The sequence below is a fragment of the Sporobolomyces koalae genome (genome assembly GCF_050403365.1).
Source record: "Sporobolomyces koalae JCM15063 DNA, S_koalae_JCM15063T_v1_ctg1, whole genome shotgun sequence".
Lineage (NCBI taxonomy): Eukaryota > Fungi > Basidiomycota > Microbotryomycetes > Sporidiobolales > Sporidiobolaceae > Sporobolomyces > Sporobolomyces koalae.
Genome location: NW_027481770.1, coordinates 1,453,396 through 1,465,172, shown reverse-complemented (window position 1 = coordinate 1,465,172; position 11,777 = coordinate 1,453,396). Strand labels below are relative to the sequence as shown.

Genomic DNA, 11,777 nt, shown 5'->3' with positions numbered 1-11,777 from the left:
CCTAGCTCGACCGAGCTTTTTTTATTTTCGAAAAAGGTATAATTGCGATAAAGATTGTACTTGGGTATCAACGATCTTGGTTGGATATAAATGCCTGGCTAGGAGAGGGTCGGGACTATTCTTGGGTAGAGGACCAAATCTTGTAGAGATTGTAAGTCGACTCGTCCCTCGAGTGTGTAAGCGGGTGCACGTTTGCCCCGTTCGGAGGTGGCGGTTGAACAGCCAGTTCTGGAAGAGGCTTTTTCTCGACATTCGTTCGCGAGGCAGCTGGAGCTGTTCGACAATCTTGTTGTTGTCGAGAGGCGGAAACAGGCGCAGTCGAGTGAGACTTGAGAGCACTACTAAAAGTTGGCGAATCGAAGCGGTGTCGATTGCGCGGGGTAGGAGACCGGAACGCATGCGTCTCTTCTGAGCCTACACGCAATCGACCAGCGAACTTGGCACTGGCAGGAGCTGGGGAGGAAGCGCTTCGTCGACCATTGTTGAGAGTCGCTCGCTTGGGCGACGAGAAGTTTCGTGCAGGAGTCGGTTGCGGTTCATCCGAATCGTAGCGGAAGCTGCGTGACAGTTGTCGTCGAAAAAGTGTCAGCTCTCTTCCGATTCTTCGCGCAAACAAGAGAAAAACCCTTTGTACCTCATGCGCGACTCGGCATAGTTAATCGTCTGTTCCCCAGCCTCGCTATCGTCTTCCGATTCGACTTCGCGCTCGTTGTACTGCAGCAGGGCTTCTTCAGCTTTTTCAGCAGTCTCCCAATGTTCCACCCGCACGAAACGATCTGTCGAACGATACAACGGTGTCAGTAGCTGAGGAGTACCACAACGAGAACAACAGCGGAATTTCAATGTTACAAGTGTTTCGGAGCGGGCCTGCTTTGCGGGTTTTGCCCTGTTTGCCTTGTTTCTCTTTTTCTCTTGAGAAACTTCCTGGAACGCTAGAATCGTTGGCCATCAGAGCCCTTGTCAGTACCGTCAACCGCGGTAGGGAGTTTGTTGTGGAACTTACTCGGTTTCCCCAGTCTTTCGAGCGCGGATGACCACGTCGGTGAAAGTAATGAGCCACTCTCGCTCGAGCTTGCTGCTCTTCATGAGCGTGTTGGTCCCGTTCGGGGTAGCCGAGACTCTCCGGCTTGTGCGCTTTGAGCTCGACTTGCCGGAAGGTATAGATCCCGGTGTAGCGGACATTGCTGGCGCTTCCGAGATCAGAATGCGCGAAGCGCGGGGAGCCATGAGACCCTTGATCATGCATTAGTCAGCTTTGATATATTTCGAATCGGAGGGTAATCGGAAGTCACCCTTTCGTTGATTCCCTCGATCCGCGCAAGCACATCTCGCGTCTGTTGGAGCGAGGCTTTGTCAGAGATGACGCGGGGTGAGTGGCTCCGTGGGGAAGATTGCCAGACGTACTCGTTCCCGTTGATCTAGCTGAATCTTTTCATCCTCGATAGATCTCACTAACGCATCGACCTCGAGTGCCATAGCACGAGTCTGTAGGGCGCGCAAGTATCGTCAGCAAGTTTGCAAAGGGCGTTGCGGAGAGCAGCACAAACCTTTTCCCATTCGTGTGTTGTCGGGTCTGCATAGTGCGGCCAATTATGAGAAATGTTTACTGCGCCATGAACGCCCAGAAGCGACTCACCGGTATGGAACAGCAAAGCCTGCATGAGTAGCGGAAGCTTGGACATCCTCATGAGAGGTTTGCTGAGACAGATACTCAGGTTACTCTCGCCCGCAATCGCTGCTTCCTCCTCGAGATGCTGCAAGTAGCGCGTCAAGCGATCGTCGAGCTTGCTTTGCCTTTTCGATTCTGCTGACTGGATGCGGAAATGTCGTCCGGGCAGAGAGGAGGAAGCGTTGTTCGCGAGAGAGTTTGTCGAAGGAAGGTGCTCGTCCACGATCGCGAGCGTTTCTTCTAGTGAGATGATGTAAGTCGCATAGGTTTGCAAGAACCACGGCTGTTTGGACAGAGTGGTGCAAAAGTTCAGCTCTCGTGAGTCGCGTCCCCGGTGTGAATGGCAGGAGGCTGACCTGATCGCTCCAGATCGCAGCTAGACCTCGCACAAGAGGGAAAGCTTTCGCCCATTGATCCTTGAGTCTCGCACTGAGTTCCTCGTGGCCTTTCAGCATGTCTGCGATCGACACGAGGAGCGCACGCAACGCTTCAGGGAGGGGAGGTGGCAGCGATGGAGCTGACCCCGCCTGCTGCTTGTGCGATTTGGAGGAAGCTTGTCGGGCACGACCGAGAGCGAAGGAAGCGAATCGCTGGGTGACGCCAGGCGAAGAGCGCGAAGCCGAGTTGGAAGAACCGAGGGTAGGCGTCGATCCGGCAGGGTGACGAGGCAGATAATGCACATCGGAGTCCCTGCGAGTGTTTTCGTCGGTTGTGTCGATTTCGGGCAGATGGTCAAGACTGGCTGACGAGAGTGGACCTGGCGAGGACCGACTGAAGCGCGAAGCTATCGGCAAGTCTGTCGATGAACAAGTCGCAGCCGAGAAGGATTGACGAGTAAAGGCCGGAGAGGACGATTTGGCATAGAGCGGAGGGCTCGACAGTGCAGGCGACGACGCGAGGAGAGGATGTAGTAACGGATTCACGTAGTGCTCCACGAGAGAACGCAATTCGGCGACATAGCTTATATCATGGCAGGTGATCAGACCTCGGTTTTGACCTGGACAAGTCGAGTCTGAGTGAGAACTGGACAAACCGTTCCTCGCTGGCGACCACTTCCCACAGGATCTCCTGTCGCGTCCTCTCTCTTGCCGACAGGTTCACGACGAGCTCCTGGTGGGCCATATCGCTCCAGGTCGTAGGGGCTAAACAGGACAAGTCGTGGGTTTAGTGTCATGTTGAAACCCTCGCGGTCCGGGAAACGCGTACCGTAAATCTGGTTCGGATCCCGCTCTGTCAAAGCCGTCGCGCTGGGTCCGTAGGGATTGTGAAAAGTACTCGCGACGGATGGCGAGAACGACATGGGAGAGATCGCTCGCGCTGAACCGAGATTCTCGCCTGGAGTCAGCGACCTTGCTCGAGGATGTAGCTGCACTTGATCGACGTGATTTGCATCTGCATGATGGTTGGCCTCGAGTCGACCCTTGCGGTTGACTGAACCCTCGACCGATGCGGCAGAGGTCGAACCTGACGATCTCCTGTCCGTGCCAGTCGAGCCTTGCAAATGTCCCGTAGATTGCGTATGGGGCACTTCGAGGGTTTGACGGCGGGATGACCCATTCGGCACGCGCCTCTGTTCGGCACTCGCTTCGACCGAGGCCGGCAAGCTCGAATCTGTGGTGCCCTGTAGCCCGAGTTCTCCACGTTCGTCGGTTATACCGAGTCCTGTAGTCGCCTGGGGTTGAGGCGCAGGTGTGGTGACGTTGTTGACTGAACTCGAAACGCGCGGAGAAGTGGTCCCCGTCGACGCTGGCGACGCGGTCGGGTTGGGCGAGGACGACTTGGGAGACTTCCAGAACTTGAACATGCCGCCTCGTGAGCGGTATCCACTTTCGAAAGGGCGACAAGGCCAGTCAAGAGGCGCGAAACGGGCGCGCGTCGTTCCGCGCTCATGCACCACTTGCCACCGAGACCGCTACAAGGTCACTTTTAATTTCAAGCATCTATGCCTATGTACGGACAGTATTGTAACGGATCCTACTCTGCTTCGATCGCGCCAAACAGGTTGAGCCCGAGCAGGGAACGCTCTTCAAAGTTGCGATGTTGGAATCCGCCTAGGGCAAGGTTGCGCACAGGAGGGTCAGCGCGAAACGGTCACGGGTGCTGGAAACAAGTGGAGAAGTGCGTACAGATGCTCATGGCACCGGCGTCGGCAACAAAGATCCTGCCTTGCGACAGGTTCAAGCCAGCCCAGCGTGTCCTGCGCACAAGAAACATTACCCCTCGAGTCAGTCGAGGCGAGACATGCGGTGGTCGAGGTACGCACAGGAAGCAACGCGAGAAGTGCCCGTGCGAGACGATCAGGACATCGCCATGTCCGGGCGAATCTTCTTCGCCATGGTGAGCACTGCAAAGGATCGGATCAGTTCTAGCTCGCGAGTGTTTTACTCTCGACTCGGGTGACTCACGCAGTCAAGTCGACGATCGTCTTGATCATCTCGTCACAGCGGTCGGTAACTTGCTGAGGGGTTTCACCTTCGGGACAGCCGTCGTCCCAAATGGCCCAGTCCTCGCCGAGGTGCGCCTTGATGTCTTTCGTCACTTTGCCTTCGCACACGCCGTACTCCCACTCGCGGACTCGGTCCTCGAGCGAGTGTTCGGGTTTGCCGTTCGGGCAGTTCTCGAACAGGAGCTCGAACGTCCTTTGCGCGCGTTGACGGGGCGAGACGAACGCGTGCTTGATGTGGGACGGGTCGAGGATCTTGCCCGGTCCAGCGATGCGCTTGCCGAGCGCGCGAATGGTCTCTTCGCCGTTCGCGGTGAGCGGGATGTCGGTCAAGCCCGTCTGCGGTGGGGCGCACGAGCGAGGCGAGCGTCAGTCGCAGCGGCTGGGTGCAGCTGCGGTAGAACGACCTACGTGCTGGCCCGAGAGGGACCATTCCTGCGAGACGACGAGCCGAGGTGAGATGACGTTGCTCGGCGAGAGAGGCCGCGCGAATGCGAGACGGGCGAGTGCGTGCGAGTGCTCACCGTTTCGCCGTGGCGGACGACATAGATGCGCGGGAGTCGAGTCGGTTTCGTCATGGTCGGGTCGAGAATGGGGTAGGCACCGAGAGAGGCGGTGTCTGGCGAGTGATGAGCGCGGCCGGGGGTCGACTTTGGCGAGGCGAGTCGAGTTTGGCGAACGGGGCCGTCTCGCGGTCTCCTCTTCTCTTTTTCCGTCCGCCCTTCTTTCTCGGTCCATTCAGGAAAGGTACGCTCCCGCCTCGCTCTCTCGTGCCCGTTCCGAATGGTCTGCTCACCTGGCATCGCCCGCCCTCGCTGCTCTCTCGCTCCCTGCCTCTTGTCAACCTGAAAACTCAAATCTGCTCAAATCCAACTCCCGCCTCGCCTGCGCACCCTCGCTCCCACTCGACTCTTGATCGATCTGTACCTGCACATACGCTCGATTTGCCGCAATCTTGTGACCGGAATGAACCGCGCACCCCGAAAACCTCGCTGTTCTCACGCGCCCTTCCAACTTCACTCTCGATCAAACGTCGCTCGTTCTCGCTCGCGCACGGCTTTCAACCCTTCGCTCAGATGACCAAGCGCACCAAAAAGGTCGGAGTTACCGGAAAGTACGGAACCGTGAGTAGCGAGGAACCTTCTGGATGTATAGCGGCACGGGCGACCAAGTCTGATCCTCGCCGTTCATCTGCAATCAGCGTTACGGTGCTACGTTGAGGAAGTCCATCAAGAAGATGGAAATCACCCAACACGCTACCTACACGTGAGTTTGCCGCCCTCGTGCGAACATCCCGTCCGATCCGAATGCTCACCTTTCACGCCTCCTCTCCAGTTGCACCTTCTGCGGCAAGGTCAGTCACGACTCTCTAGATTCTAGATGACGAGGAGAACAGCCTCTGGCTCGAGGACAAGTCGGGGATGAGGGTACATTAGGGACGCGCGACTGATGCGGGCTTTCTTGGTTCATCTCTACAGGACTCCGTCAAGCGCACCGCTGTCGGTATCTGGCACTGCAAGGCCTGCAAGAAGACCACCGCCGGAGGTGCCTGGACTGTTTCCACTACCGCCGCCGCTACTGTCCGCAGGTGAGGCTTACAGTCTTTCTGCGCGCTTGCTCCCGCGACTCGACTACTGACTCTCGTGCATGCACGTCATCTCGCAGTACCGTCCGTCGTCTCCGTGAGCTCGCCGAGGTCTAAACGCAAGTTTACTCCTTTTAGAGCGCTTGGTAGATTTTCATTCGAGGCGCAACCTGTAGTAGCTATAGCAAATCTTCTTTCGCTTGCGGCCCGATGACCCGATGACCCGATGATCCGACGACGACGAGAGAGAGAGAATATGCCTCGCGAGTATTTTGGGCATGCGAGAGAGCGAAAATCCGGATCGATGCGACCGAGGCCCTAGCCCCCGGTGACGAAGTTGACACCGCCTTGAATCAGGAAAAAAACAAATCAGCGCTCGAGCGGGGAGAAAAGACCGATGCAAGGGGGTCGCCGCCGAATTGCTGCTTTTTCGCTTTCTCCCTCATCGCACAGCTCGCAGCAGATCGACCTCGCCCGTCCTCTGTCGCCGCTCGCCACCGTCTACGATCCAGCTCAAGGGTTCGCTCTCGACTCTTCTCGCGCACCTCTCGTCGTCGTTCCTGCTCTCGAAGCGGGAAGCGCTACCGAAACCGCCCTGATCGAGGCGTGAACCCCGTCCTCTCGCACCACCCGAGGATCGTTCTCGCTCTCCCTCCCACTCGCTTCACCCGCAAGTTGCTTCGCCGTCACGGGGGCGAAGACCTTTGCCGCATCAGCCGATCGTTCGAAGAGGGCTCTGTACGTCGTCGCATCACATCGCAGCGAGATCGGCCTCACTGACGCTCTCTCTCGCTCTCGCTCTCTCTGCAGGGGGCGGCCCGCTCTTGTAACAGAGAGAAGTCTACCTGCACGACAGGTCCCTGTCTAGCTGTTTCCACACACGCAGGCACTCGATAGACTCCGCACACTCGTCCACACTCCTTTCACCCGCCTCGGCCACACACAAAACCTCTCCCCCTTCACCAACCTCCACGATGACCGCCATCGCAATCCCGGCCGCGAGCCAGCCGTTCAACCCGAACCAGGACTCGGAAACTTCGTCCTTCTTCCCCATCTCGTGCTCCCCGCTCTCGCGCTCTCCGTTTGCGCACCAGCTCTCGCTGTCCCCGTCGGCCGCCGCCGCCAAGTTCCCCGTCAATGCTGCCAAGCCGCACCGCAAGAGCTTCGGTTCCCACACCCAGCCGCGCCCAACCCCGGCGAACCGCCCGCTCGCTTCGACCGTCCAGGCAGAGCTCCTCCCGCCCGTCTTCTCGGGTTCGATCATGCACAACTTCAAGACGGCTCTCGCCGAGATCGACCTCGACCACTGCGACGCGCACGGCGAAAACGCCTTTTTCGTCGCTGATCTCGCCGAGGTGTACCGCCAGCACATGCGGTGGATGAGGGAACTGGGCGAGCGCGTGACTCCCTTCTTTGGTACGCCTTCTTGCGTTGACCCATTCGCACACAGGAGAACCAGTGGCTGACGGACCTGATTCTGCATGTGTGTGTTCTTCTTAGCGGTCAAGTCGAACCCCGACCCTTATGTACTCCGCCTCATGGCAGCGCTCGGTCTCGGTTTCGACTGCGCTTCCCAGCCCGAGATTGCGGCAGTGCTGAACCTCCCTGGCAACGTCTCGCCGTCGCGCATCATCTACGCGAACCCTTGCAAAGCCGCGTCCTTCATCCGCCATGCCGCCAGGAACAACGTCGACTGCATGACGTTCGACAATGGCGACGAACTCGTCAAGATCAAGAAGCACTACCCGGATGCCAAGATGGTCCTGCGCATCCTCACCGACGACTCGTCTTCGTTGTGTCGTCTTGGACTCAAGTTCGGCGCGCCGCTCTCCGAAGTTCGCGGTCTGTTGCGTCAGGCGCGCAAGCTTGGCGTCAATGTCGTTGGTATCTCGTTCCACTGTGGAAGTGGATGCAAGGACCCGTCGCTCTTTGGTGATGCGATCCGCAGGGCTCGATGGGCGTTCGATGTCGGCAAGGAGGAAGGGTTCGACTTCAACTTGTTGGACATTGGAGGTGGATTCGAAGACGACAACTTTGAGCAGATCGCAGCCGTCCTCCGAGACGCGATCAGCCTGCACTTCCCCGTCGAGGAAGGAATCAAGATCATTGCCGAACCGGGACGCTACTACGTCTGCCGCGCATTCGAACTCGCGACCAACATCATCGCGAAACGTTCAGCGAGGGAAGGTACGAACGACGAAGAGAGCATGATGGAAGGTATCAACGAAGCGGACGATGAAGACACCAAGCCCACCGTCATGTACTACATCAACGACGGCGTCTACTCTTCGTTCAACTCGATCATGTTCGACCACCAGATCGTTCACCCGCACGTGTTGACCCTCTCGGACGAGTTCCAGGCAACGGCAGTCACGCCGGCAACTCCGGTCGACTCGGCGGTCTTTGAGGAATGCTCCGTTTGGGGACCTACCTGCGACTCGATCGATTGCGTTCAGCCCAAGGCTGTGCTCCCTACGAACTTGGTCCAAGTTGGTGATTGGTTGCGATGGGACCAAATGGGTGCCTACACGATCTGCGCGGCTTCACAGGTGAGCTCGTCCCCCTCCTTACATCTTGATCAATTCGCACTCGCTGACCCTCTCCGCCTTTCTCCTGCAGTTCAACGGATTCCGCAGATCGACCGTGAGGTACACGATCGACGCCAAGGGAGACTCGGCTCTCGAGGCCAAGATTCGCGCACTGCTCGCATAGTTTGTTGTCACCCACCCGCATTTCTCATTCGACAACATTTTCCCAAAAAGAACCTAGCAGCTTGTATCATGTAGAATCCCTTCGGAAACACGTCCACTTTCACTCTTTTCCTAATCGTTGACGTATGTATTCTCGTTCGTAGCGTCTTATCTATAACGAGGCATCCGAACAATGCTGCGTAATTATACCTCCTTGTGTGTATTCGAGCCCAGAACCTGCCTCCGGATCCCAAGGTTCAGAATAACCGTGAGGGTAATCTTGGACTCGTCTCGGAGCAGCTAGAGATACTCGACGACTGGATTACAAACATGGCTGGAAACAAGGGACAACAAGTTACACGTCTCACAACTTTGCCATATGGTTCGGTCCTCGAGGTCCCGACCAGGGCTTGTTCAGGACGAACGCGATGTGCTCGAATCGGTCTGCGCCAAAGAACGAGTGCTTCTCCCCCCCTTGCTCCTTCTCGACAATGATCCACGGCTGCCCCAACCGTCATCGACAAGCGAGTGAGTGCCATGTTCGCTAACGATGCCTGAATTGACCGCGGACTCACGAATCCGAATGCGCCACCGGTTTGAACCAAGTCAGTCGCTTCGCTTTTGAGAGCTTCTTTATTCTCGCTCGACTTGGCAGTCTCGGTAATCTTCGATACTTCGTCCTGCGTAAACAGACGTGACGAAACTAGCTTCTTCCCGAAGAATTCTGGCTCGCTCGCCTCCTTCGCGGTGTTGCCTTCACTTCGCTTCCAGAAGAGTTCCTAAAAGACCACTTAAGTGATCGTCAGCGTCGCGTGCGAAAGGGTTTTCTACGTAAGAACCGCGTGACTTGCCCAGAAGAATTCGGTCGAAGCTTGCAGCTTGTCCGGGTGCAGCTTCTCGATCGCACGGAGGCACCTTGCGATTTCGATCGTGTTGATCGGGAACGTCTCGGGGAACTTGTAACCTGGTGACAGCGGGAAAACCGAAAGGTTTTGTCCGTGCTCAGCTCAAAGGGCGCGATCCTTTCTTGAATGGTGGGTCGGTCGGTCGACTCACCAATGTCAGACATCTTGGACAAGAGCGGCAAATCGACTTTGTTCATCCAAGTCCCCTTGTTCTGAACCGTGAGAGGGCTGAACAAGGGCGATCGCGCGTGAGTCCGACAGGAAGCGTCGCGACTCGGGCGAAGTATCGGCACTCACGGTCGGTTCCCACTCTCTTTCATGACGCCACCCAAGAACATCGGCTTCAAGACCAGATCAAAGTCCCACGCTTGCTCGTACCGACGGAGGACTGCAGTCGGTTGCGAGGAAGGGAAAGCGGGGAAGACATCCGAGAAATCAGCTAGGCCGTAAAGGTCTCGATCTCGAGCAGACTCCGGTCCGGTAAGGACTGACTGTAGTATGCAAAGTACGACCATGGCGACACAATGTCGTAGCAGAGTGTGATCCTCGTCATGGCGGGCTCGGCTTTGTCGTATCGATGTGGAGAACCTTGACGTTCTGCGGTGGGCAAATACCTGAAGCCGCTCGCTGCAAGGGGCCGACGAATATCGTAGTAAGCTGTAAGGGTGCCGGAGAGGAGGTTGCGCGCGTAGCGGGACGATACCGACGGTACGGCACAAATGTCCGGCAATTGCAGTTTCCAACTCGGCAACTATAGCATTTCAATTGCCGAGCTTTGAGCGCTTTCCGTTCTCGCTTTTTTCGCAAACCTCGGTCACTCGATACCATATACATTGGCGGGCCAAAGGTAGGTATTGCACTGATCTCCATTACATTTCACGATTCATCTCTCTTGGCGTTGAGCCCTGCAGACAGGTTCGAAGGCTCTTACTCGCTGTACTCGTTGTTCACCTCTTCGGGCTTCTCGATCTGTCGGAATGTGTCAGCAGCCGTCGTTCGCGAGCTCGAAAGCGGAAATTTTGTGCGTACAAAGGTCTTGATCCGTTCGTACACGGTGAACACCACCGCTTGTCCAGGCGCAACCCTCGCAACTCGAGGCGTGATACCCTTGTAGAACGCCGAAGGGCCTTCCTCTCGGAACATCTGAGACGATACAGTGGTGAATCGCGTCCATGCAGTCTCGCCCTTGAGCGCCGTTGCACGTTGGATGCGCGTCCTGGGTCCGAGCGGCATCAGACATAAGTTTCGCGCAACCTCAAGCTCATGCGGATTGACGGGACTCACTTGATTGTGTCGATAGGAGCGTTCGTGAACGGCCCCATCGCACCCGATATGAGACCAATCAGTGAGGTCTGCCAAGCTGGGAGGCCTCCATCGGGGTACTCTGGTTGCCATTTCTGCAACAGCTTCTTGAGCTCGGTATAGGCGGTGAAGTTGGCGGCTTTCAGAGTTCACAAGCAAGAGTCTCAGCGGTGTTCGGTCGTTCAACGTGGTTCTGCAGCTCACCTTGGTTTGTGGCCTGTCGCAAGGCCGTCAGCGCGACTCCTCGATATAGAGTCGCCGGGCCTTCTTCGCGCAGGATGAGGTAGAGTGCGTGAGCGGCGTTGCGATACTTTGGCACATCGAGAGGGTCCGACATCGAGTGCATCTGCGCTTGCAGGCGAATCTTGACGACTTCCATTGGACACACGACCATGACGGCTTCGGTAACTCCGGCTCCCAATCCAGCTGTACGCGTCCAGGCAGATGTGTCAGCGGAAATCGAGCACAAGTTGCGTTCAGGAGAACGCACCGAGAAAGATCATGGACGAGCTGGTATGACCCGTCGTCTTGTTTGCCAACAAGCCTTTGTACTGCTCGAAACTGGCGAATCGTATCGCCATCTTGGGAACAATACCAGTGACGACAGCTCCCAAACCTTTGTACAAACCGAGCGGGGTTTCTTTGCCGACAATATGAGCACCGGTCGCGAAGAAACCCCGTGCTTTCGTCTGCGCGATGCAAGCAGCGTCTCAGATCTGGCAGACAGTCAGGATAGATCGTGGCGATCGGTCTGCACTCACACCCGTGCGCTTTCCGCTGCGCGATAATTGCATGCGAACCTGTGCAATGCCGCGGGTCGAACGGGAACCGGCATCAGCTTCAGTCCTCGCCCTGCAAACATGCGAATCGCGACGCCGCCAATCCAGCATACCTTGATCGTGTCAAGTGGGTGACATGCGAGAGCTTCGGCCATGCCTGCTCCTCCACCAGCCAGTAGGTGAACTCCGATCGGAGTCTTCTTCTTGGTTTCGGCGGGCATTTTCGACAGACAGCTGGTGTCGGACTCGGATCAACAGAGGAGTGGATGTGATGCACAGGCGGCGAAGTGAAGGTATTCGCCAGAGAACAGCCGGAGATCAGGGGTCGGTTCGGAAGCCAGAAAGTGGATGCGGGGATGAGAAGATGCGCGGGGCGCGGGGCAATATGCAGGCTGCTCGTGCGG

General features: G+C 57.0%; 6 protein-coding genes across 6 annotated transcripts; 2 read left to right on the top strand and 4 right to left on the bottom strand.

Annotated features, from left to right (window-relative positions):
- Positions 1-115: 115 nt before the first annotated feature.
- Positions 116-3,473, bottom strand: JCM15063_003701 (uncharacterized protein; the record flags this gene model as incomplete). The annotated part of the gene is made up of 11 exons (XM_076675622.1): positions 116-557; positions 635-776; positions 850-932; positions 1,004-1,233; positions 1,293-1,334; positions 1,405-1,485; positions 1,548-1,573; positions 1,637-1,952; positions 2,026-2,629; positions 2,703-2,811; positions 2,876-3,473. The coding sequence occupies 11 exons, from the start codon at positions 3,471-3,473 to the stop codon at positions 116-118; spliced, it is 2,673 nt and encodes an 890-aa protein (XP_076537706.1).
- Positions 3,474-3,643: 170 nt separating this feature from the next.
- SHB17 (sedoheptulose-bisphosphatase) lies at positions 3,644-4,690 on the bottom strand (the record flags this gene model as incomplete). The annotated part of the gene is made up of 6 exons (XM_076675621.1): positions 3,644-3,720; positions 3,796-3,866; positions 3,933-4,013; positions 4,075-4,451; positions 4,524-4,547; positions 4,637-4,690. The coding sequence occupies 6 exons, from the start codon at positions 4,688-4,690 to the stop codon at positions 3,644-3,646; spliced, it is 684 nt and encodes a 227-aa protein (XP_076537705.1).
- Positions 4,691-5,188: 498 nt separating this feature from the next.
- Positions 5,189-5,814, top strand: JCM15063_003699 (eL43 family ribosomal protein; the record flags this gene model as incomplete). The annotated part of the gene is made up of 5 exons (XM_076675620.1): positions 5,189-5,236; positions 5,314-5,378; positions 5,448-5,466; positions 5,591-5,700; positions 5,778-5,814. 5 exons carry the CDS (start codon positions 5,189-5,191, stop codon positions 5,812-5,814), a joined length of 279 nt encoding a protein of 92 aa, XP_076537704.1.
- Positions 5,815-6,671: 857 nt separating this feature from the next.
- SPE1 (ornithine decarboxylase SPE1) lies at positions 6,672-8,409 on the top strand (the record flags this gene model as incomplete). Its single annotated transcript, XM_076675619.1, has 3 exons — positions 6,672-7,113; positions 7,198-8,246; positions 8,317-8,409. The coding sequence occupies 3 exons, from the start codon at positions 6,672-6,674 to the stop codon at positions 8,407-8,409; spliced, it is 1,584 nt and encodes a 527-aa protein (XP_076537703.1).
- A 342-nt stretch (positions 8,410-8,751) lies between these two features.
- Positions 8,752-9,845, bottom strand: JCM15063_003697 (uncharacterized protein; the record flags this gene model as incomplete). The annotated part of the gene is made up of 6 exons (XM_076675618.1): positions 8,752-8,889; positions 8,963-9,166; positions 9,239-9,351; positions 9,444-9,520; positions 9,590-9,680; positions 9,785-9,845. The coding sequence occupies 6 exons, from the start codon at positions 9,843-9,845 to the stop codon at positions 8,752-8,754; spliced, it is 684 nt and encodes a 227-aa protein (XP_076537702.1).
- A 374-nt stretch (positions 9,846-10,219) lies between these two features.
- Positions 10,220-11,594, bottom strand: SFC1 (Sfc1p; the record flags this gene model as incomplete). Its single annotated transcript, XM_076675617.1, has 7 exons — positions 10,220-10,261; positions 10,322-10,508; positions 10,577-10,733; positions 10,799-11,020; positions 11,085-11,283; positions 11,356-11,394; positions 11,487-11,594. 7 exons carry the CDS (start codon positions 11,592-11,594, stop codon positions 10,220-10,222), a joined length of 954 nt encoding a protein of 317 aa, XP_076537701.1.
- Between the last annotated feature and the right edge of the window lie 183 nt (positions 11,595-11,777).